Source organism: Trifolium pratense, linkage group LG7 (assembly GCF_020283565.1).
Source record: "Trifolium pratense cultivar HEN17-A07 linkage group LG7, ARS_RC_1.1, whole genome shotgun sequence".
In the NCBI taxonomy this organism is placed as follows: Eukaryota; Viridiplantae; Streptophyta; class Magnoliopsida; order Fabales; family Fabaceae; genus Trifolium; species Trifolium pratense.
In genome coordinates this window covers 43,317,989-43,343,450 of record NC_060065.1, presented here as the reverse complement: position 1 = coordinate 43,343,450, position 25,462 = coordinate 43,317,989, and the positions used below count along the sequence as shown (strand labels likewise).

At 31.0% G+C, this 25,462-nt stretch overlaps 1 protein-coding gene across 1 annotated transcript; it reads right to left on the bottom strand.

Moving 5' to 3' along the window:
• Window positions 1-1,408: 1,408 nt before the first annotated feature.
• LOC123895113 (sodium/calcium exchanger NCL-like) lies at window positions 1,409-7,994 on the bottom strand. Its single transcript, XM_045945321.1, has 9 exons — window positions 7,327-7,994; window positions 4,968-5,165; window positions 4,322-4,506; window positions 3,534-3,679; window positions 3,162-3,423; window positions 2,736-2,884; window positions 2,346-2,598; window positions 1,969-2,250; window positions 1,409-1,835 (listed from the first exon to the last, which is right to left on the bottom strand). Exons 1-9 carry the CDS (start codon window positions 7,748-7,750, stop codon window positions 1,587-1,589), a joined length of 2,148 nt encoding a protein of 715 aa, XP_045801277.1. The 5' UTR covers window positions 7,751-7,994; the 3' UTR covers window positions 1,409-1,586.
• Between the last annotated feature and the right edge of the window lie 17,468 nt (window positions 7,995-25,462).

The window sequence follows — 25,462 nt, the reverse complement described above, 5'->3', positions numbered from 1 at the left end:
TATGACAAAAAGCTTTGGTACATGCTAACATTAACATGCAATAGTACATTGTAAGAGTTTAGGGCCGGATTACTCATCTGATTTAGATGCTTTCTCTCCCGACCCCTGTGATTCTTTTATACCCCCAATATTCCAATTTTGCCCTCGCAGAAAAATTCGGTTCGCAGAAATCGGATTTTTTCTAGTGCAAATTCAGAGTAAATTTCGGTTTTTAGAAACCGAAATTTGTTTTCAAGACAAAAAAAAATTTCGATTTCTACAAACCGAAGTTTTTTCAAGGGTAAAATTAGAAATTCAGGGTATAAAAGAAATACGGGGTCGGGAGAGAAAACATCTCTGATTTAAGCTAAGTGTTAAGCAAGTTTGAGGACACATGTTCAAAATCTGGTGATGGAGCACTAAATTTAACAACTAATTACTAGCATTGGTCGTTTTAAAAATATATATACATGTTAGGAGTCCCACGACGAATACCTATTGCTTATGAGATGGTGTGTTGGGTTAAATACATATTAAATCTAATTAAAAATTGAGATTATGATTTGTTTCTTCTTCTTGAGATAATGATTTCTGATAACAGTTAAATGCAGCTAAGGTGCTGCTTTTATAAGCAAGCAAAATAAGTAGTTGTTGACTTCTCTAGTCAAATTCAGTTTCTTTCAAGTTTTGATGATTATGTCCTAAAATAAAGTTTTGATGATTATAGATTTTATTTGAGAGTGGTGGTTAAAGAACAAAATCATAATATAACATTTTCATGAATTTGGATAATTCCAACTGAATAGTTGTAATGATTATGTATGTGTGTGTGTGTGTTAATGACATAAGTTAGAGTAATAATTGGTTTAAACTTTTGCATCCACCAAAAATCATTCACTAATTAAAGATATAATGATATTAGGATTTGTAATATAGCAGAACAATCACCATGCATGACTTATCTAATTTATAAATTTTGGAAACTTTAAGAACTAAACATACTTAGCTAAACTTGAGTTTGTGTAGCTCTGTTGTCAATTAGAGGAGAATCCATAAGCTGTTTGGGCTAAGACTTGCAGTTTCTCCTTATGTAACAATGTCTTCTTCATAATGGTCCTTCTGTTAACTTCTATCGTTAGAGACTCTGGTGTGCATGACACGTTAACCAGACATGTCGCATTGCACGTTGATCTCACAATTAATGTTATCATATTACAAACTAACTTGCCTATGAAACTTAGAGGCAATTTGCATGAACTAATTACTGGTAAATTAGTCCCTGGTGTAGTCGCATTGATGTAAAATCAACGTGGAAGGGTTTCGTACCTTACAATTTTACGGATGTATTTATCTCAATTTAATTTCCATCAAGGAATCAACAAATTAAGTTAGAAATCATATCATATCATATATTCTGCACCATACAGGATCACATAATATTATTCTTTGTCAGTATATATCGAATTCAGTATCTCATAATTTACAATACTCGCGCACACTACACACCAACCACTTGCACCATACTCCAATGTGTTACATAATATTTTCTAACAAACCACATCAAGAGTTTGTTATTTCATTTAATCTTTGCTACTATCAAAAGTTCACTAAACATAATTGAGAACATCTTTAAGAACATAAACCAAAACCAATGAAATTAGGTACAAGATGTATGTAGGGATGGATGTCCATAGAGGAAATGTAGAACGAAAACTAGCAGTTAGGCCCATCACAATACAAACAATTGCCACCACCAATACATCAGCTGAAAATTCCCATGTAATATCTCTCATATATATAAGACTAGATATCACCACAAATCCAAGAATATTGTTCATAAACACTGCTCCATAAATCTGCATTCACCCAAATCTTTATTAGACCAAGATTATTTAATTTGACACGGTTACGAAACCTATTTAAAAAATTTCAAATAGTTCAGGAATCTACAGAGTTATTAATTTGACTCGACACTGGAACATGACTAACCTCGTACATAGTGTGAGATGTATTACTACTTTTCTTGTGGCTAGCTTCTTTGATAGCTGAGGTAGCTTCTCTAAAATTTGTAGCTAAAGGGACTATAATGAAAGATATGAAAAATGATGAAATTCCGGCGGCTTCAGAAAAATTCTGAACACTGTGTATTAGAGGCTCAGCAAGAAGTGACAGCATAATAATTCCCAAGAACACATATGCTAAAGCTTCTAACCATGCAGAAACACCTTTGGTTTGATTCCCTTCCATTACCTTCTCAACTTCTTCCCATGTCTAAAAATCGGTGAATCAAAGTCGCAAATCAGTGAAAATATGAGATCAAAATTATATTTAAGCATAGAAAAGTTGTAGATGAATAAGAAAAATACTTGATGAGGTTCATGAGAAGAAGATTTTGAGCTAGCAGCTTGATTAGAATTTGAGTTTAACCATTTGGTGAAGCCGTCAACAAATTCATTCTCGCTAATTTCATCGTCTTTATTGACATCAAGATCATGAAGTAGTTTTGTGACTGCTTCATCTGAATCTACGCCCCTGCCAAAGTGAGTCTCCTTCACTATTTTTTCTAGTTCGGACCTCGAAACATTGTTACTGCCATCACTATCGACTTCCCCAAACAACCTAATGCATCATAAAACACATTAATAATTTTGTTTTGTCTTTACTAGATAACCAAATATAATAATCAACTTTGGATCGTTAAATATTTTTGATTTAATTCATATACACTGTCGGTATAGAGATATAAAGATGCGGACCTTTTGATAGCATCTTTATCAGGTGTACCGTCATCTTTGAGCAACCTACCAACCATATCATTCTGAGCATGATCTAAAACTCCTGAAATAAGTTGTAGCTTCAACGCGCGTTCTTTTCTCGTGTGTTCAATCCATGGCTTGATAAAAGTCTGTTTATAATACAGTAAGATTGTATGAGATTATCTGAGCTTATTAGCTGGCAAAAGCATTTGTAAGACTCTTCGCGAGAGCCTACAGAAACAACTACCATGTCCGTAGACTATTTTCAGCTTATTTCCATAAGCTCTCCAAGATAGCTTATGAAAACGGCTTATATGATAAGTTATCTTGGAGAGCTTACATAAGTACTTATATGATAAGCACTTATGCTATAAGCGCTTAAGAAAGTGTAACAAATCATGTAACACTGTGAATTACATTACATACCTGATACATTTTGTTCATAGATTCTTTGGGGAGATACTTTCTATCCAAAGCATGTTTTGTTTGGTTAATGTATTCTGTTAAGCCACTAACAAATTCTTCCTTGGTTATAATTTGATCACCATTTTTGTCAAAAGCTTTTAACATGTCATTTATTTGGTCCTCTCTGATATTTGTACCGGTTAAATTGTTCCCGAGCAACAATTCTTTTACTTCAAGAGCTGATAAATGTTTTTCCCCGCGTTGACTGAATTCACTGTATAACCTGCATAATGAAAACAGTTTGACTTTATTTTATCTTTTGTTATTCGTGAAAATAGTTTATACATGATAAACGTTCATATGTCGAGAAATGTACCGCAAAATTTGACTTACCCACTTATGGCAGTTACATTGGGAGTTCCATCCTCAGCTAGGATTTTTTGGAGAGTTTGCTTTTCAACACGTTGGAAAATTCTTAATATTAAATCATCATGCTTTATGTATTCTAATCTTGTTTTCTCTATCTGAGGCTTAAATATCTGCACATTTCATTGGAGAAAAATGAGAAGAAAATATCAAACTAGTCTATTGCAACTAATTTTAATTCTTTAATGTCTCTGCAACCTCAACACAACTGTGATTGAGATTGTATTAGTTGTATGGTGAGATTGTATTGTTGACCTCAACTCTCATAAACTTGCGATTATGGTCCCCTAACTTTCATAATAGTATTTTTGACCCCTTAACTTTGGCCTATTTTGCAAACGGCTGATCAAGACAATATACACGGGGACAATGACTCACATGTCACGTCAGCAAGTCAACGCACACGTGTACATTGACTCACATGACATGCTGACGTGACATGTCAATCATTGTTCACGTGTTCATTGGCTCGGTCAAAATCAGTGGGGGTCAAACTTTTACAAAAGGGGCTAAAGTTAGGGACCTAAAAGTGCTATTATAAAAATTAAAGAGTCAAAATCATAAATTTATGAAAATTAGGGGGTCAAAAATACAATTTAGCCTAGTTGTATTTTACTGCAAACTCTACACAATGTTAAGAATCGCGACTCAGTTGCAATTTGAAACCTATTTCTATATTGTAATGGTATTGAACAATTGGACAAAGTGATTTTAAGCATTGAGTTGATGCAAAAAGGAGGAAGAAAATGAGAAACCTGGTAAATGAAGTATGAGATGAGAAAAGTGACAGCAATGATGAGAGAAATCATCAAGGTAACACTGCGTAATGTTGTAGAGAAATGGAATAATGTAGGAAACTGCATTATGAGAAGTGGTATAATAGAGAAAACCATGTTTCTTGCCATCTTTCTAGTGTCTACATCCATAGTAATCCCATAACCTATAAATCCAATAAAAAGAGTACACATTAATCATTCGTATCAATCAATCATAACCGTCAAATTGTGACTTTAATCATAAATAAATCCAATAAAAAGACTACACATTAATCATTCATATCAATAAATCATAACCATCAGATTATTAAAAATATTTGACTTTAATCATAACTATTTTTAAAGTCAAATATATATATGCTCTCTAGTAGAAAGGAGAAGAGATTTTCTCCCGTGACTTTTCTACTAGAGAGAGTCCAGTGATAATCTGAACCCTTCAATTATGTTTAATAATTTTGATCAGATTTAATTGACTTAAATGGATGACTGAAATTTCACAGGACTCTTATGTTACCGTAGAGAATCTGCTTCCAGTAGAAAGCAATGTTATTCGAGTATAGATACAAACTACTATTGTATTAGAAACATGTAACTTTTTAATACAAAGATAGAATGAAGAGCATACCAATCAAAGATTGTTTTATTCTTTCTGTTGATGAGTATGAGGTAACAGAAATAGAGTCATTTTTCAAGCTTTGCTTGCCAACAATAACACAAGTCCCCCACACTACTGTAAGAAGCAAGATGGATGATCCAGCTAACAAACCAACACCAGTTGATGCATATTCTTGTGCACTCTCCTTATCACTTGAAAGTCCAGTTACTAACAAACAACAATCATATACACACAATCATTACAAGGGACTAAAATATAATTTAAGTATATTTTAGTATTTAGCACTAAAATATTATATGTGTAAAAATGGACTATGAATTTAAATAATTTAAGTGTGTAACTAAAAATAGACAGTATATGTACAGAGCAGAGGGAAAAGGGACAAGGGACATGACTATCACTATCACTATCACTATCACCAGCTATGTCATGGCAGTTGGTTGGCACTCTCCAATTTTGTACTCATGTAATTATTTTTTCCTGATTAAATATCTTTTTTGTCCTTATAAATATCTTAAAATTTAGTCCTTAAACTATTTTCTGTCATGATTTTTGGTCCATACTTTTCATTTAATTCGTACATATCATTCGAAATTTTAAATATTTTTTGCGGTCATATTTATTACATTATATGAATCTTTCTTACAAAAGTTTAACTTTTTTTTTTAAAAAAAAAGAATGAATTAAATATGAATTGTTTAGTTTTTTGCACATAAAAATTCATAAATAATTAATCTTATGTTAAAAAATTCTAAATTTATATGGGAGATGTTCTTATAATATTATAAACATGGATACGAAAAATCATTCAAAAATGTGAAAGTATACAAGAGTTTGATTAAAAGTAGGGACCAAAAAGTTGTGATAGAAAATATTTGAAGAACCAAAATTGCTGAAAAATTTGTAAGTACTAAAAACAAAATTCGATATATTTATAGGGAGAAAAACTTATTTAATCTTTTTTCTTGGGTATTCTTTTATTTATTTTTTGGGGTTTGGATTGACTACAATACATTTTACACACAATTTCACACAACTTTGCATCTAGACCGTTAAAAAGAGATCGAATAATTCAAATTACGTATTAATAAAATCAACTGTTTATCATCTCAAACATTACTTTTTTTTTGGACAGCTGATGCGATAACTGTATTAACACAGTTACTCCAATAAATCCTTTTCCTTTTTTGGGTACATATGATATGAGGCATTATTTTATGGGCTTGTTAACAATAAGTACATGAGTACCTTATACAGACGAAGATTAAGACTATGTTTGGATTGGTGGTACAAAATAGAATGGAGCGGAATGAAACATAATGAAATGGAGTGGAACGAAGCGGAATGGAGTAAAGATACCATTCCATTGTTTGGATATATTTTATAAATATTCATTCCATTGCATACACCCCAATTTGAAGGGGAAAGAAAATTAGAAGATTGGATGGTTCCATTGTCTTCCATTCCACTCCATTCACTTTTTGCAAATCCAAACAATGGAACTTAGTTAGTTACCACTTCATTCCATTCCATTCCATCCTTTACCACCAATCCAAACATAGCCTAAAGTAGCCGTAAAATTTTTGTACCAATAATATGTAAAAAAATAATAAAATATGTATGTTAAAGGTACTCATGTATTTATGTTTTGAAGATGGACATTTACTCCTATATCATGTACATTTATTTACTCCTATAGATCTTACCAAAACTGACAACTAATAATTAATTTGCCATTAAAAAAAATTGGTTGAGAGTTTTAAAATAAGTATTTTTAAAGACTAAAATAAAGATTTTTGGCTTCTCTGCTTTAGTGCTTTGGATTTTTGGTAATAAATGGGTGAATTGTACGAAGGTTACTATGGTCTCGCTAATATAGGTCTCAATTTAGATAGGTTTACTATTTGGTACGATATACCTACTCAAATTGAGAGTTTTAAAAAAAAGTATTTTTCAAAGACTAAAAGTATAAAGAAAGAGATAAAGACAAAAAAAAATGTCTATGAAAAACAAGAACTACACAGTTAGGATAGAGCATGTAAGTGCTATGAAGATAACCCAGATAAACTAAAAATCTCAAGAAATTAACTTAACCATATACAACAAAGTCTTTGGAAAAAAGTTTTAAAAATATTTTGAAATTACGTAGCTAGGATATGTCTAATGAGTTCTCTCTATAATTAATTGTTTAGGAGAATCGAAATTCGATTTCCAGTAAAAACAATTCTTAATCAGACTTTATTTGATTATCTCGCGGCCGAATTCTGAATTATCGGAGTCTCATTTCCTGATAACAGACGAAAATACCCACACACAAAAAAAAAAAAAAAAAAACTAGGATATACATTTTGAGAGTTAGAAGCAATACCAAGAAGAATTAAGGATTCTGGAAGAGCACCAAGAATATCAAAAGCACTAGCACCAAAAACACCTGGACCAAGAATCTTGAAAATTTGTTCACCTCCAGCAGCCAAATATGATTCTCCATGGAACAACAAATACTCATAAACCAAAATTAGAAATAAATGACCAAAAATGTTATTAGAACATGGTAAAAAACCATACATTTGTTTACAATACTCTCCTGAATTTGAATCTTCAAATTTGTTACTAGTATTATTATTATTAAGAAGTAGATAAGAATCTTGTTGTGATGATTGAACATCATCATCAACTCCATTTGAAATCAATTCATTTGGAAGAGAACGACATTGAACATGAACTGATGATACTATAATAGAAAGAAAGAGAATAGTGATGAAGCATGTTGCTTTTGTATTAATGTTTCTCATTTTGTTGTTTTATCTATCTAGCTATGATGAACTGAAAAAAGAAAAATATAATGTGAAATGATTTTTAGAGATACCTCAAGCAAATTTAAAGCTCAATATGTGCTTCATGGCCAGATGTGAAATGAATATAATATAGTATATAAAAATCACGTGGTTTAATAATTTATTTAATTTGACCCTAAAAATAAGGGCCATACAAATCAATATGGGCATACATACATATTGTGAAAGCTGATTTGAGATTAGAATAATATTGTGAATTGACTTAATTTATAAAAATACTTAATAATTTATGAAAGTATGCATTTAATGACTTTAACCTTTCTTTATCAAGCTTTTGTTTGGATCGGTGGAATAAAATGAAAATTGATATATAGTGCATTGTTTGGATTCTTTAAAATTGAGTGGAATGAAGTGGTATATGATGGTATTCATTCCATCTCATTCCACCATTTTTTCTTATTTTTCTTTCCTTCTAATTTGGGGTATATGAGATGGAATACAACCACTTTATAAAATTGTCCAAACAATAGAATGAAGTTTATGTTTCATTCTGTCCTGCTCCATTCCATTCCATTTTATTTTATTCTGTTTTGTTTCATTATGTACCATCAATCCAAACATAATCTAAGGGTAATAAGGACAGATCTGGATCCGCTGTTGTAAAAGCAGAATGCAGTGCAATAGAATTTTAGATAACAGACTTTAATTTTAATCAAACGATTTAAATTATATATCAATAAAATTAATAATAATCAATCTCGATTGTTAATTTTAAATCGAACGGCTAAAATGATAACTGCATGACACAGTTACTGCATCAAATTCAAGTCTAACTATAACTATATTAGTATAAATTTCGGAAAAGGATCGTCTCCGGTGAAGTTTTTTATCCAGTGTAATCCTAACCATTCATTTTTTCTTTGTTTGCTGATATTTAAATCAAAAATGACTTTTAAGGACTGATATGGTCACCGCAGGGAATTCAGTGAAAATCCCACCGAAGATAACCTGCTCCCATAAATTTCTTATTATTTTTTAATATGTGTCTTCAAAGTTTAAAAGAACCAAAGATTGAATTAATTAATATATTAAACGTTCACACAGTCTATTAGATAGCATGTTTTAAAATAATTAAAGTATACTACTGGTAAATATATTAGTTTGCCAATGATTTAGATGCAAATGGATTCAAGCATGATTTTATCCATTAAAAAAAACTAAGTGGTTCAAATATCAAAATCTCATTATAAGTAAGGGTTATGACATTATAATTTTCTAATTAGAGGAATCAGATTTTCTTCTTTAAATAAAGCAACGCATGAACCAACAAATAGTTAAGTATTAAGTCCCATAAATATATAATAATAGAGTTTAATATGAGCCTCTCATTTGGAAAATATATCCTACCCTATCCTAAGAGCAATTCCCCAATCCCCATAGAGTAGAGTCGTATTCACGTATTTGTCGTAGGGCATTCCCGTAACATCAGTTTACTTTGGATTTTTAATATACAATTTAGAAAATGTTAAATAAGTTTTGGTCCAAATTTTGATTTTTGTCCTCTAAATATTTTCCATTTGTTTTATGTTTTTAATGTTAAAAGTGTTTTTTATATTATATCTATTTTTTTTTTGCCGATTAGTCTAGTGACTTAAAATTCTATTTATACAATGAATAAGTGGGCGATTGGAGTTCGAACCTCAACCCCTATATTTAGAATGCGATATTTTTATCAATTGAGGTAAGCTCGTGGGAATATATTATATCTATCTATTATATCAAATCTTTGTAAGTTCGTATTATGTTCATAAAATGTTAAAAACGAATTAAAATTATGGTCAATAGAGACAAAAAGATAAATTCAATTTTTATAAATTCGATTATGTTATAATTTGAAAAATAATTAAACAGGAAAAGTTATTGAGAAAATCCCATTTATTGGGCATAAGCATCTCTTCATGTGCGCACAACATAATTTTGTTCTCTTCTAATCTAAATCTAATTAAAAAAAGACAAGAACACCAAGACAGATGTACAAGATATTTTTAGTAAAAAAAATGTACAATTTTATTTCTCTAAGCACAACTTTTTATTTTTTGTGTATGATATTAAGTTTTAGAGCAAAGTGCCAAATTGATCTTTGAAAATACGGTTAATTCTGAATAAAAATTGGTTCTTAAATATTAAATACTATTTGACAAAATAATTATTAATGAGTCTGTTTCTAAATTAATTTCTTAAAAATAATTAACCGACCAAATATTTGATATATTTTAGGACCAATTTGATATATTTTAGAGTTTTGTACATGTATTAAGAAATAATAAATATTGATAAGTTAAGTCTTTTTTGTTGTTATTTTATTATTTAAACGAAAATTCATTTAATGAATGATTTTTTTTTAAACCAAAGGTATCATCCGCGCACAACATACAGAGATTAATCTCCTTGAGGTAACTTAGATCCATTTAAGGGGTTAATTTCTTCCAACAAATGTTTCTCCGTATGCACTGGCTAGGGGATCGAACCCAGGGGCAAATGGTTAAGAGGCATAAGTATCTACCACTTATGTCACACTATGTTGGTATTTAATGAGATCAATTTCAGGAAAATGCTAAAAAGTGCCCCGGGCACTAACTAAGCACATTAATAAAAAAAAATATCTTGAAAATTGTGTCTGACTGAGATCATTTAAAGGATTAACATTTTTCAACAAATATTTTTATATGCACCGACCGAAAATCGAACCTAAAATTAAATTATTAAGGGATTCAAGTATTTATCGTGTCTTCCTAGTTGCTATGTCAGTATATTATGAATTATTTTGAATATGTGAACCAAATTATTTAAAAAGTCTTGTGTTATTGTGAAACATGTTTGATCCTCATGCAAGGGCGGACATGTGTGAGGCTTGGTGTGGCTATAGCCACACCAGCCCGGCCAAATTTTTTTCAAAAAATAATAATAATAATTTTATAAATAATTTTAAGTTATTATTTATACATATTCATACAAATATTAATACAAATATTAGTTTAGAGTTTTTTATTAATGACTGTAAGTCTCTTAGTACACATTAGTTTAAATATTAGTGTAAATATTAGTTTATAGTCTATTATTGTTTATTTCAAATGTTGGAACAAAGTTCACATTGGTGTGTGAATTGAAAATAAAATTGAGTCTCATATCGGGTACTAAAACATACTAGAGTGTTGTAGCATACTAGTGTGTATTTTGAGAAAATAAATAAATTAAGTTTCACATCGGTTACATACTTTATTTATTTATTTTATGGTGATTTTATTTTTCATCATTTTGTAACCGTTAATTTATGGGAGAATAAATCTTATTGATGGCTACACTAAGACTACCTACCATAGTTTTCTATGTTCTTTTTTAGTGGATACCAATATATCATTGAAGAAGTAGTAGATTCCTTGAAATATATAGAAAATGAGATACAAGCATGGCTACGGAATATATGGTGTATTGGTTGCTGCCAAGTATAGAGATATAATTTAATCTATTTTTAAATTGGGTTGCTAATTGCTAACAAGAAAAAAACCAGTTGCTAAGCCACCATTATAATCAGCTTAGCATTTTCATATACTCAATTGTATTGATTTCCCTTGCTAAAACCATTTGGTAGATTCAGAGGATTAAACATCCAATTCGTTGACGAGACATCTAGTGCCATTATGTCTTAAGAACATGATCAGGTAACACAACTTTGTTATTATAAGAATTATGCTTATATGACTATTATTATTAGATATGTTGGTCATTGATAAATGATCATGTTCATTACTTTGAAGCTATATTCTTAATCTGTTTAATTGGTTAGGAATATGTATAGTATATACTTAGATTGGTGATAGCTTGAAGTAATTAATTTATATTGTTATTTGTTGTGATAATTCATTATATAAGTCTAACTTGGCGGTGGGTCGATGAATCATATATAGAGGAAATTGAATAACTTGATATTATATAAGTTGAATATAATTTTCTATTTGTTTATAGTTCATAATCTGTCCTCTATATGACTTTGGATTAATGAAAATATAGTTTATATTGTTTCTTTATTTTCTTTATTAGAAAGATTTGCATTCGTAATTGTTTTATAGAAAAACAATATTTATTCTATGTATTATATATGATACTAATAATATTATTATTAGTGTTAATTGATTTGAGAGTGATCAAAGTATCACTAGTTCCTTCAAATAAAGAATGGTCTTAGTACCATTATCCCTTTGATTTGAGAATGGTTTTAGTACCATATTGGAATGACCTTAGTGTCATTATATTGATTGATATTGTAGTATCATCGATACATGTGGTATTGTAGTACCACATGTGTTATCGTAGTACCGTTGATTCATAGATTGATGTTGTAGCATCAATTTGAGTGGTATTGTAGTACCACTGAATCACCGATGAAACATAGAATGATGTCGTAGCATCAATTCGAGTGGTATTGTAGTACCATTCAAGAAGGTGTATTCTTTGACCGATTTCTACCGTGCAGTAGCATATCGGTATACAGTTGTAACTGGGCTGTTTTATCCTGGGGACGGCGTGGCTGATAGTCTGCTTGCACAATTTTGGGCAGTGCCACGAAACGTCTTAAAGAGAGCGACCTAGTCCGCGACTCAACCCAGTAATCTTTTCGGTGGCTGTAAAAAAAATTTTTTAACTGTTTTTAAAATCCGAACACAACAATTTTAAGACGTTTCTTTCTGCCATGACTACCGAAGAAATTACTGGTTCATATTATTATGTCGCTGACTATGGCAAACCATTTTGGTTTAAAGGGAATCACTTCAAACATTAGCAACAAAAATAAATCATATTTTTAGAACAATAAAAGAGTTGCTAACGTGTTGAAGGATTATATTTCAATTGTATTTGAAACAATTGAACAAGTTTAAAAATGATAAAAAGTCTAAAGAAGATGCACTTGAAAGTCTGATAACTTGTCTTCTTTTGAAAGAAAAAGTTGTAAAGCAAGATCAGAAAAATAACGAAGTGCTTGTTGTCTCGAACAACAACACTAGAAACAGAAAAAGATACTCATCACTTTTGTTGATGAATGTTGAGATTATTTTTCATAAATCTTATGGAAAATAAAAGTGATAAATGATGTTCTTGACATGTTTCAATTCTTTGGAATTGGAATTGAAAATTAGTTCAATAAGAAAGTCAAGTAATTTCATTTTGTTATAAGGCACAAAATATGATTCCCACATTTTTTAATGAGAATGAAATTATACATGAAACAACTACAACTTACTCTTTTGAGTTGAACGGTAAAGAAAAATAAAATAAAAATAAAGAACCTTTTGCCGAGCTAGTTGTTACAGTCATGTTTAATTTCGGCATTGCGTCTCATTAGTGGGGGAATTCAATTAATTGATTGTTTTGTGCTAAATAGAGTGCCTAAGTGCAAGAACAAAATTCACTTGTGAAATTTTGTAGAAAAGACAATTTAACTTGTCTTATTTTTTGAACTTGGAGTAATTTGACGTAGGTTCAAATTCTCAACTCCAAGAGAGTTTAACTCACTAGTAGAGCCTATGAATGTGTATTTGTTGATACACAATTAACATCAAAGCTTATAGGTTGTTGCCTAAATGCTAAAATGGTCATAGAATCAAAAAATGATTTCTATGAAAATGAATTTCTCTTTAAAATTGAGAAATAGTGGGGGCTCTAGTGGGGGCATTGTACCTGGTCACATTCCAGTGATCAGAAGTTGTAATGAGAACATCGAACAAGATGTAATAGAACCTTGAAGAGGTAAGATAGCAAAAGTTGCTAAAAAGTATGAACCTGATTACATGGTTTATAGATTAGAAAAGGATCCAACGAACCTCCAAGAAACTGTCTTTCTTGGATGCTGATTTATGGTTGTAGCCGTAAATGATGAGATAGATTCTCTATGTTGATTTATGGTGGTAGCCGTAAATGATGAGATGAATTCTCTATTGTCTAATAAGACTTGACATTTAGTAAAATTGCCTCATGAGTACAAATTGAATGATTATAAATAAATTTTAGAAAGGAAAACAAATATATATCTTTTCAACATATTTTCTCCAATTACAAGAATAATATCCATAAGGCCAAATGGATGTTATAATTACTTTTCTAAATAGTGAATTGGAAGAAGAATTTTTTATGGAACAACCTAAATATTTTTTTTAACTCATGGGCATGAAAACTAAAGTCGATAAGTTGGATAAGACTTTGTAGAGTCTTGAACAAGCCATATGAAATGACATGAAAAGTTTGACAATTTGATGATTGTCAAATGAATTTCGAAGTAAATGTAATCTTGGATATTGAGATTATTGATCCATGAATGCAAATTTCCTTAAATCAATCTCACTATGATGAGAAAGTTTTAAAGAAATATATTTACGGAAGCAAATTTGTTTGTGCATACTATACGATCATAGTGTAAAAACTATGGAAGAACACTGGTGAAAGTGTAAGACAATCAGAATATGAAAGCATATATATGTTGCCGCATTTGATATGTCACTGATTGTACTTGACCCGACGTTGCATATGTCGTAGCATTGCATATGTTGTGGTACTGTTGTGCCGGGTTGTTAGTAAACCGAAGAACTAGCATTGGTGTGCTATTGAGAGATTCATGAGATAAAAATGACCATGAATCTCATATCATATTATTATTAGAGATTTTCTGATATTCTTGAAGGATACAATGATGTAGATTGGAATACATTATTATATGATTCCAAAACAATTAGTGACTATATATTTGGAATATATAGTAGAGAAATTGTATCTTGGAAATCAGAGAAACATACTATATTGGCTTAATCCAATATGAAGTCTGAAATGATACCATTAGCCACAGCTAGTGAAGAAGCAAGTTGGTTGCTTGCAATTTGAGATTCCTTTATGGAATAATCTATGCCAGATGTGTTGATCCGTTGCGATAGTACCGCGGCTATTGCATAAATTGAGAACCATTATTATAATGGTAAAAGACGTCGAATAAAAAGAAAGCACAACACAGTGAGATAGTTAGTCTCTAAAGGTGTTGTAAGAATGGGTCATGATCACACTGATGAAAAATTTAGCAGATCCTTTGACGAAAGGAATAGCTAAAGTGGAAGTCCATAATACATCTGTAAAGATGGGACTAATGCCTAAATGAATTTCTCATGATGGAAACCCAACCTAAATGACTGGAGATCCCAAGAAATAGGTTCAATGGGTAATAACAAGTTGTGAGGAGTTAAAGATGATCATGCAAGTAAAAATAAGAAAAGCATGATTCCTGAAAGTGAAAGGATGAGATAATAAAACTCTTAATGAGATCTATACTCTGTATGAGTGGAGTACCGAGCTTCAGGAGTACTCTTGATAGACTCACCTATATGAATGTGGAACTAAGGCCGGTTCCTATGGAATTTAGAGGCGAATTCCTAGAGCGTTCATGAAACTGGGATACACGTGCAGGGCCATTAAAGCACGGGCTATAAAGATACACCTTAAGAAAAGGTTGTGTGCGAGTTTGAGAAAAATCCGAGATAGAGTTCAAGACAAGTGTCACTCTTACTAAATCGGGCTCTTACTTGCTATGTAAAGGTTCAAGTCATAGACACCTTTGCTTATGCACAATCTTTTAGAAGTGTCCTACGATATATTGGAATTTTCTTTTAAATTCAAGTGGGGGATTGTTGGAACAAAGTTCACATTGGTGTGTGAATTGAAAATAAAATTGAGTCTCATATCGGGTACTAAAACATACTAGAGTGTTGTAGCATACTAGTGTGTATTTTGAGAAAATAAATAAATTAAGTTTCACATCGGTTACATACTTTATTTATTTATTTTATGGTGATTTTATTTTTCATCATTTTGTAACCGTTAATTTATGGGAGAATAAATCTTATTGATGGCTACACTAAGACTACCTACCATAGTTTTCTATGTTCTTTTTTAGTGGATACCAATATATCATTGAAGAAGTAGTAGATTCCTTGAAATATATAGAAAATGAGATACAAGCATGGCTACGGAATATATGGTGTATTGGTTGCTGCCAAGTATAGAGATATAATTTAATCTATTTTTAAATTGGGTTGCTAATTGCTAACAAGAAAAAAACCAGTTGCTAAGCCACCATTATAATCAGCTTAGCATTTTCATATACTCAATTGTATTGATTTCCCTTGCTAAAACCATTTGGTAGATTCAGAGGATTAAACATCCAATTCGTTGACGAGACATCTAGTGCCATTATGTCTTAAGAACATGATCAGGTAACACAACTTTGTTATTATAAGAATTATGCTTATATGACTATTATTATTAGATATGTTGGTCATTGATAAATGATCATGTTCATTACTTTGAAGCTATATTCTTAATCTGTTTAATTGGTTAGGAATATGTATAGTATATACTTAGATTGGTGATAGCTTGAAGTAATTAATTTATATTGTTATTTGTTGTGATAATTCATTATATAAGTCTAACTTGGCGGTGGGTCGATGAATCATATATAGAGGAAATTGAATAACTTGATATTATATAAGTTGAATATAATTTTCTATTTGTTTATAGTTCATAATCTGTCCTCTATATGACTTTGGATTAATGAAAATATAGTTTATATTGTTTCTTTATTTTCTTTATTAGAAAGATTTGCATTCGTAATTGTTTTATAGAAAAACAATATTTATTCTATGTATTATATATGATACTAATAATATTATTATTAGTGTTAATTGATTTGAGAGTGATCAAAGTATCACTAGTTCCTTCAAATAAAGAATGGTCTTAGTACCATTATCCCTTTGATTTGAGAATGGTTTTAGTACCATATTGGAATGACCTTAGTGTCATTATATTGATTGATATTGTAGTATCATCGATACATGTGGTATTGTAGTACCACATGTGTTATCGTAGTACCGTTGATTCATAGATTGATGTTGTAGCATCAATTTGAGTGGTATTGTAGTACCACTGAATCACCGATGAAACATAGAATGATGTCGTAGCATCAATTCGAGTGGTATTGTAGTACCATTCAAGAAGGTGTATTCTTTGACCGATTTCTACCGTGCAGTAGCATATCGGTATACAGTTGTAACTGGGCTGTTTTATCCTGGGGACGGCGTGGCTGATAGTCTGCTTGCACAATTTTGGGCAGTGCCACGAAACGTCTTAAAGAGAGCGACCTAGTCCGCGACTCAACCCAGTAATCTTTTCGGTGGCTGTAAAAAAAATTTTTTAACTGTTTTTAAAATCCGAACACAACATCAAATCCTTAGTTATACGTAATATATGATTTTAAGTTATATACTTTATTTTTATAATAATCAACTTTGATTTTGTTTATCAAAAAATAGAGGATTACTAATTGAATTTGTAGAATTAACTATTGAACTAACATAAAACAATAAATTTAATTTTTTCAAAGTAAGATGATATGAGTAAAATTGGAATAAAAATTACTCCATAAGTTATAAGCTAATTGAATTAGTTTATCAAAATAATCTATAAGCTAGTATAATTTTGGGTTATATATATTTTGGTCCAAGGTAGAATCTTGTGAAGTATCAAATAATAGTAATATTAATATATATGATTTAACATATATTCAATAAGTTATAGCCTTTTTCCGAGAATTTTGTAATTTTTTGGATATAATTTGTTGTTTTCTTTTTTTGAATATAATTTTTTTGGATTGTTGCTCTGTTGATCTTCTTTTTTTGAATATACATGTTGTATTAGTAGTAATTTCATATATTGTTTGTTGTTTAACTAAATTATTGGGATGATGAATATTTTTTGGTAATGCTAAAAAAATTTACCCCCACTGATAATTCATGTGATAATTCATGTTTGGATTCGCCCTCTGTCATCATGTTTAAAATTGTTGTTGATACATAGTTTTTTCCATCCGTATCATATTTTTGTTCTCATACATGTCATGTCTCTTACAAATATTGAAAAATGCATGGTTGGTGTGTTACCATAGTCAGTACAGAGTTGATCTACAAACATCCTCGTTGGTTTTGTCATAATTATAGTATTTAATAATAATTAGATTAAAATGTAAGATTTTTTAATAATAAATTTAAATGTATATTTGGTTACCCTACTTTTGAAGGAGTATATAATATTTGTTTTGTGTGTTAATTAATCTTCCCATTCATATGTGAAATAAAATAATTGTTCCACCAAAAAATTGAAAGTGTATATTAATCTCTATACACCCTAACCAACGATCAAATGACCAAATCTTAAAATTTTATTTTTCTACGTTCAAAATTAAAGTTTTGAAATTTTAAAACATATAAGTATTTTATATTAATTAAACATTCATTCATATACTTGGAAAAGTTTAATTAAAAAAAAACTTGTAATAGTTTCAACCTCGTGGTCTATGAATATAGTTGGTTAACTTTGACATTATTAGGGGTACAAAACTTCAAACCCTAAATTCTCTATTTCTCTACATTGAGTCTAGTCACTAATATAATCTATAGAACTTTCATCCCGTGGATAAAAATTTGGATGTTCCATTTATTATAAATATATCAGAAAGGGATTATATAAAGTAAGTGTACCGAAGAATTCACCTTTTAATATTCCCATGAATATCCATTTTTTATCGGATGTCCTCGAAGGGACCCCATGAACACCCATTTATTTTTATTAGGTTTAATTAATATACAAAAATATTGAACTATTAGAGTTTTGTTACCATTAAAATAATGTATATATGTACAAAACTAATTTGATCCCTTAAATAGCTATGAAAAAGCTACATCCACGAATGAAAATCAAAATAAAAACAACATTAACATAATAAAATATGAAAGATCTATAACGATTACATATTGCAAGACTAACCCATTGTGTGAAAAAGTAATCGATGATAATGAACTAAATGAACATTGCTGGTAATTTCATGAATCGGAATGAAGTCCAAGTGAGTTAACTGATGATAAAAAGATAAGGGAAACTAATGGATATATCCAAATTTTGGTAATTTAAATAAGAATTATGCTAACAAAACACCTTCTAACACACTGAGCAAATAGAAGTTAGTGCTATTTGCGTGAGCAATTGAAACCAATGTCCTTCATAAGGTTAGTAAGGATCCTGTCTTTTATATAACATACTCTTGTCATATTCTACTTCGATTCTTTACATGTTTGAAAAGAATTTAATCAAGTTGTATGTTGAAAAATGAAGAGTATATATGGTAATGGTGCATAATAATATAATATATCATCCAACTCTCAATTTAAGTTATTGTATGAGAACCTTGGAGTTCTATGGAATTATCTATTTAAGTTCTTTGCGGTGGATTCCTATAAGTTTTTCTTCTGTAAATTAATATATCCTTTGGAAATTAATTTAGGGTTCTAGTTAGAAATCCAATGGTTAATCGTTCATTTAATTCACCAATGGATATGTTTCTAGATTTGTACTTAATGTGTATTGTTGCTTGTTTTGTTGCTGGTTAATTGTTTTGTTTCTACTGATAAGCTATTAGCAGATAGCACTCATTGCAACACTTTTGTTTTTATAATTGATAGTTGATCTCATTTTGTATATGAAAATTTGGAAGTTATGATGAAGTGTTTGGTTACAAAAAGAAACCATATTGATTTAGTTTAAGAGTGATCAAAGTATCACTGGTTCCACCAATCGTTAGTTGGTTCAGTGGTGATTGGTGCTGAACTTGGTAGGGAGGACCGCGGTTCGATCCCCCACAACTGCGATCGGGAGGGGGCTGGAACCACTTGATGCCAGAACTGACCCCCGAACCAGATTCAATTGGTGGTGAAAAGCCGAAAAAAAAGTATCACTGGTTCCTCCAAATAAAGAATGGTCTTAGTACCATAATCCCTGGATGGTCTTAGTATCATATTGGAATGGTCTCAGTGTCATTATATTGATTGATATTGTAGTATCATCAATACTGACAATACATGTGGTATCCTAGTATCGTTGATTCATAGATTGATGTTGTAGCATCAATTTTAGTGATATTGTAGTACCACCGAATCACCGATGAATCATAGATTGATGTCGCAACATCAATTCGAATGGTATTGTAGTACCATTCAAGAAGGTGTATTCTTTGAGTGATTTCTACCGTGCAGTAGCATATTAGTATACAATTGTAACTGAGTTGTTTTATCCTGGGGACGGCGTGGTTGATAGTCTGCTTGCACAATTTTGGGAAGTGCCACGAAACGTCTTAAAGAGAGCGACCTAGTCCGCGACTCAACCCAGTAATCTTTTCGGTGGCTGTAAAAATTATTTTTTAACGGTTTTTTAAAATTCGAAAACAACACAACTTGAACACAAAATCACAATTTAGGGATACTCACAACCTACAAATATCTCTTAGATTTCAGGAATTGAACCAAATGTCTCCAAATTCAATTTCAAGTGAATATACAACAATTGATAAGTTCATGTTCTAGGATATGCAATGTTGTAGGTATGGTTCTGATAAATTCTACAAAAGGAAAGTAAAGAGTGCAATAGTTATATTGAATTAAGATATTTAATTATTATATACATAAATTATTGCAAATTTTAACACTATTAATTTTCAATGGATTGCAAAGATAGAGAGATATTGAAGAAAACTGATTTCTTTCACAATAATAAATTTACACCCAACCTAATTAAACATCACCATTAAAGGATGAAAAGAACCCTAAATAAAGGAAAAATATAACTTTGATAACTTTCAATACTTACTTGAAATTCATCATGATTAGATCTGAACATTATATATGTATCCAATCCAAATGGAAGCACAAATTAATTTAAATAGTAGATATGTATAAGAACTATCATGAAAACACACACCATCTAACAACAGTAATTACACATTTCCAATATTGGCCTTAAATTTTTGCCAAAATGCACAGTTTTTTTTATCAGTAAAACTTTTTGTTATAAATAGAATAAGACCAGTTATCAAAAAAAATACAAAGGTAATAATTAATAGTAATCTTTAATTTTGAAAACAATATACAAACTATTAATTGCGCTAGGTTTCTTTATTTTGAAGACATATCATTATGCTTAATATCATTATGCTTAGTTGTTTGTAGTGGTGGAACTAGACTAAAATTTTCAGGAGGGTCGTAGTAGAGTTTGAATTTTTTTATGAGTCGCCATGTGTGTATGTGTGCGTGCGCGTGTAAAAGCAGATGGAATCTATTCCAATCCATTCTCTTATTATTTTTCAAATCCAAACAATGAAACATATTCTATTCCATTCTTTTCCATTTAATCTCATTCCATCAAACCAAACATAGCCTAAGACTCACATGTTTTATCTTTCCTTGTATGAATGCACCTTAACATTAAAAGATGTTAAAATATTGTTTATTTTAAAATTTACTGATAGAGTAGTAACCAGAATAACACATAATTCTTGGAATGTAGATTGTGAACTGCATTTGAGAATCCTCTGAGAGCATTAAAGAGGGAAAACATGTAATAACCTCAAGCTACAATGGTTAAGTAATTATCACGATGTATGTCTAATGAACCAACAGAAGAGCAACTGATTCAACATTGTAGAGTGTACATCTTTTATTTTATTGGCACTTTGTTAATTATGACACATCAAACAACTATGTACACCTTAAAAATTTGCAACTGTTGAAAAATTTATAAGAGTCGAGGAATTATTGTCAGGATGTGGCGTGTTTAAATACACTTTACAGATCTATGTGTGACGTGGCGCATTACAAAACCAGGACAATCATTGAATTTACACTACTTCTTTAAACACGTGTACTATCTCGATTGTCGTGCATCACATCTATTGAAATAACCACAATACATGATGTCCCTTTGATAAATAAGTAACTACACAAATATTTTGATATTACATTTATAAAGATAATTATTTTGTTATTAATTCTCAAAGTTCTTTTAAAGTTCTTTTTAACATGATGTTCATCAGGGATGATGTAAAAATAAAACTCATGACATGACACCATTTCATTTCAGAGAAGTCGATCATATGGTCTCCGGTTATGTAATATATCATCACTTTAATTTATTTATCATAGTTTAATTATTTTCAAACATAAATACACTAAAAGTTTTAGAGCTGTCAAATAGGCCAGCTCGGCCCGGCGGGTCAGTGCGTATAAGTGGGCGGAGCTGGGCCGGCTCGATTGTTATATGGGCTGCCAAATTCTAGCCTGGCCCAAACCCTATTGGGCCATGCAGCCTGATGGGCTAACCCGACAAAATAAATACCATATAAAACTACCATCAAATCAACATTCATAGAAGATATATCTACCAAATAAACATCCATACACAAGTAAGAGTATTTGTGGCAACATACAAAGTGCATCCTTAGATAATCAAAATAGATTACAAAATATATTACAATATAATTAACTTCTTGGCCTAAGTCCCTTAAACACTTGATTTGACATATAAGTATATATTTTCTACTTCTGACCGGCACATCTGTAATTCATAAAACTTGAGAAATAAATGACTAAAAACTAGCACTACAAACAAAATATTGCAAAATTAAGATTGCAAAACTTTGATGTTGGCTCACGAATATTTCCAAATGCAAGAGTGATTGAATATTCACTTCAGTACTTATCAAACTTCTCTTTCATGTTTATTGCCATATCTTTTATCACACCATCTTCACTGTTTAAATTAACATTCAATTACATCTCTATGAGTGCAACTTGCATGAAGTATAAGTTTGAGGTTGTGTAAGATGAACCAGAAATTAAGTTTGTGATATTATATAATGGGGCCAAGAAAGCACACATCTTCTCTGCTCTTTCCCACTCTTCAATGCTTGGACAATGCCTATAGTTCTTATCATTATAGCTCAAATTAATGAATGCACATCGATATCTAATAGCACTTTTCAAGCATCATACATGTATCATTACATCTAGTAGACACATCCAACCTCAAGAAACCACCTGCTACATTACTTAGATGCACATCTTCAATACTTTTTCGAAAGTCCCTCAACCTCCCTTTCGAGGCCTTCACATACTTAACACTTTCTCAAATTTTATGTAAAGCATTCCCCGCCACCTTCAAACCTTCTTGAACTATGAGATTCAAGATGTGCGCACAACAATGCACCTGAAAATGTTGGCCGTTACATAACAATGGATCTTGCAAATTTAGTCTTTCTTTCAAAATGTTTATCATATTATCATTGGAGGAGACATTATCCAATATTAGTGAAAATATCTTACTATCTATCCCCCAATCCTTAAGAGCACCAAGTACTTTTCTAGATAATTCCGACCCTGTATGAGCACCATCCAAATGACAATATGAAAGCAATTTACTATTTAACTTCCAATCTTTATCAACATAATGAGCGGTGACTGTCATATAACCTTGTGTTGTTATACATCTTCAGACAAATTCTACCCGAAATAGATGCTAACTCACTCTTTACCTTTTCTTTTTCACCGATCAATTCTTGCAGTGTTTCTACTAATCGGTAAAAAATCAGGATCTAATATTTTGTTTGTAGCATTAATCCCATCATACTTAGCAAAACTAAATGGAAGATTGTGTTTAATAATGCTTCTAGAAAGCGAATCTCTATAAGTCATACTATCAAACTTCCATCGCTTCAAAAATGTTGCATTATTATCCACCAACATCCCCACATTATGGTTTGTAGTATTGTAAAAATTGGACTTAATCACAATATTCAACCGTATATTAATTTAAGGTTCAAAAAATATTATTGAGAATAAATTAAAATTGATATCATAGAACTTATCTTGTAACTGCGGCGATTGATGTCGGCAACCTTAAAGTATACAACCATGAATCCAGCAACGATGAATGACCTGTAAAATAGTGAGACAATATCTGAGGCGTGCTGATCGCACGGTCCTTAAGGATTTATCCGCCTCGTAAGCACAAATCCCCCAAGATTCAACAGGTCCTTCCCGGATATGAATCATATCCGAGGTAACAGAACTAACATGAATTCATTTAGAACAGGTTGATGTTAAACTCACCAAATGAGGGAAGAAAATATAGCAACAATGGTAATTTGGTTTTTAGGCGAATGAGAATGTTCTGCATAATATTTTTGTGTTCACGCATATCAAGTATCAACCCATATACTGGTCATGTGTATCCTTTTGGAACTGAACATTATGGCTCCTTAAATTGTGGCAACAAGGATTAATAAGCATTGAACGGCTGTTCCTTATCATAAGGAATTAATAAAATGTGCTCTTACTCGAAGCACAAAAGGAAACGGTAGAAATTGTCCTAGTAATAATAACACGGTATAATTATTTTTGAAATAAATAAGACTTAATTAGTCTTTTGGTCCCTTAAAGATATTTTAGGTTTCACATTGGTCCCTTAAAGAAAAAAAATGTCAGGATTGATCCCTTAAAGACACATTCGTTTCTCAATTGGTCCTTTCCGTCAATTTTTTACAAAAAACGTTAGTTTTAGTAGACTGAATTGTGGATGTCATTAAGTATAAGTGGTCCACCAAAAACCTTATTAATTTTTAAAATTTTAACTATTGAAATTTTTTGTTATATTTGGAGTTAAAATTTAACGGAAATGACCAATATGACAAAAATATATGTCTTTAAAGGACCAATCTGGGCCTTTTTTTCTTTAAGGGACCAATCCGGACCTTTTTTTCTTTAAGGGACCATTGTAAAACCTAAAATGTCTTTAAGGGACCAATAGACTAATTAAGCCAATAAATAATAATAATTATTATTATTATAGTGAAAATAATAATAATAACACAACAATCCCCACATATTTCAAAAGTTGAACGAATATAATTTTCTGAGTTAACATCGTAGATGCAATGCGTCAAACTGTGTAGCAAGCTATATGAACCAGTCCTAGACTGATAGTACTTAACACACAGTGATATTGGTGTAGCAAGCTATATGAACCAATGACACTTAGCGTATGTTAGCCCTCTACTAATCGCATTACACCCCCACAGTTCTTGTTGTTGCCGCTGTGTTGCGCGAATAGGTCGTGCGCGTGCCTGGATTCTTTCATGAGTGCTCTAGAGATTTCGCCAAGATCTCATACAAGCGGCCCCACTTGACACTCACATAAGTGATTTCATCAAGTGTATACTGCAAACCATACACCACCCATAAGGGATATGAAATTCATTAAAAGCTTTATTGTTTACCCTCTCAATAATGCAGTGTCTAGCACATTCTCACTCACACCATAAGAAAAGGACTAAGACAAAAATTAATTAACTAATTTTTGTGTGCTAGCAGATCTAACAAGTAACTTGTTGTTACCCATATGAACCTTATTCATGGGATCTCCAATCACAAAGGTTGGGTTCCAATCACTTGTTGATTTCAATTGGCTTAAATCCAATTCCTCTCGATGTGTCGCAAAATTATTTCATCCTAGGGACTTTTTCAGTACATACTTTACACTAATGATGAAGACATAATTTTTCTTTCATCAAGTAATATTGACTAAGACGTCTCTAAGTCAATTAATCTCATATAATGTTATAATGTTTATACAAGTCTATAACAATAAACTTGTTCTCCACAATAAATTTATACAGGTCTGCTTAGTTAACTAAGCGACGACATTCTCACTTAAAAGAATTAAATTCACTTATTGATTTTA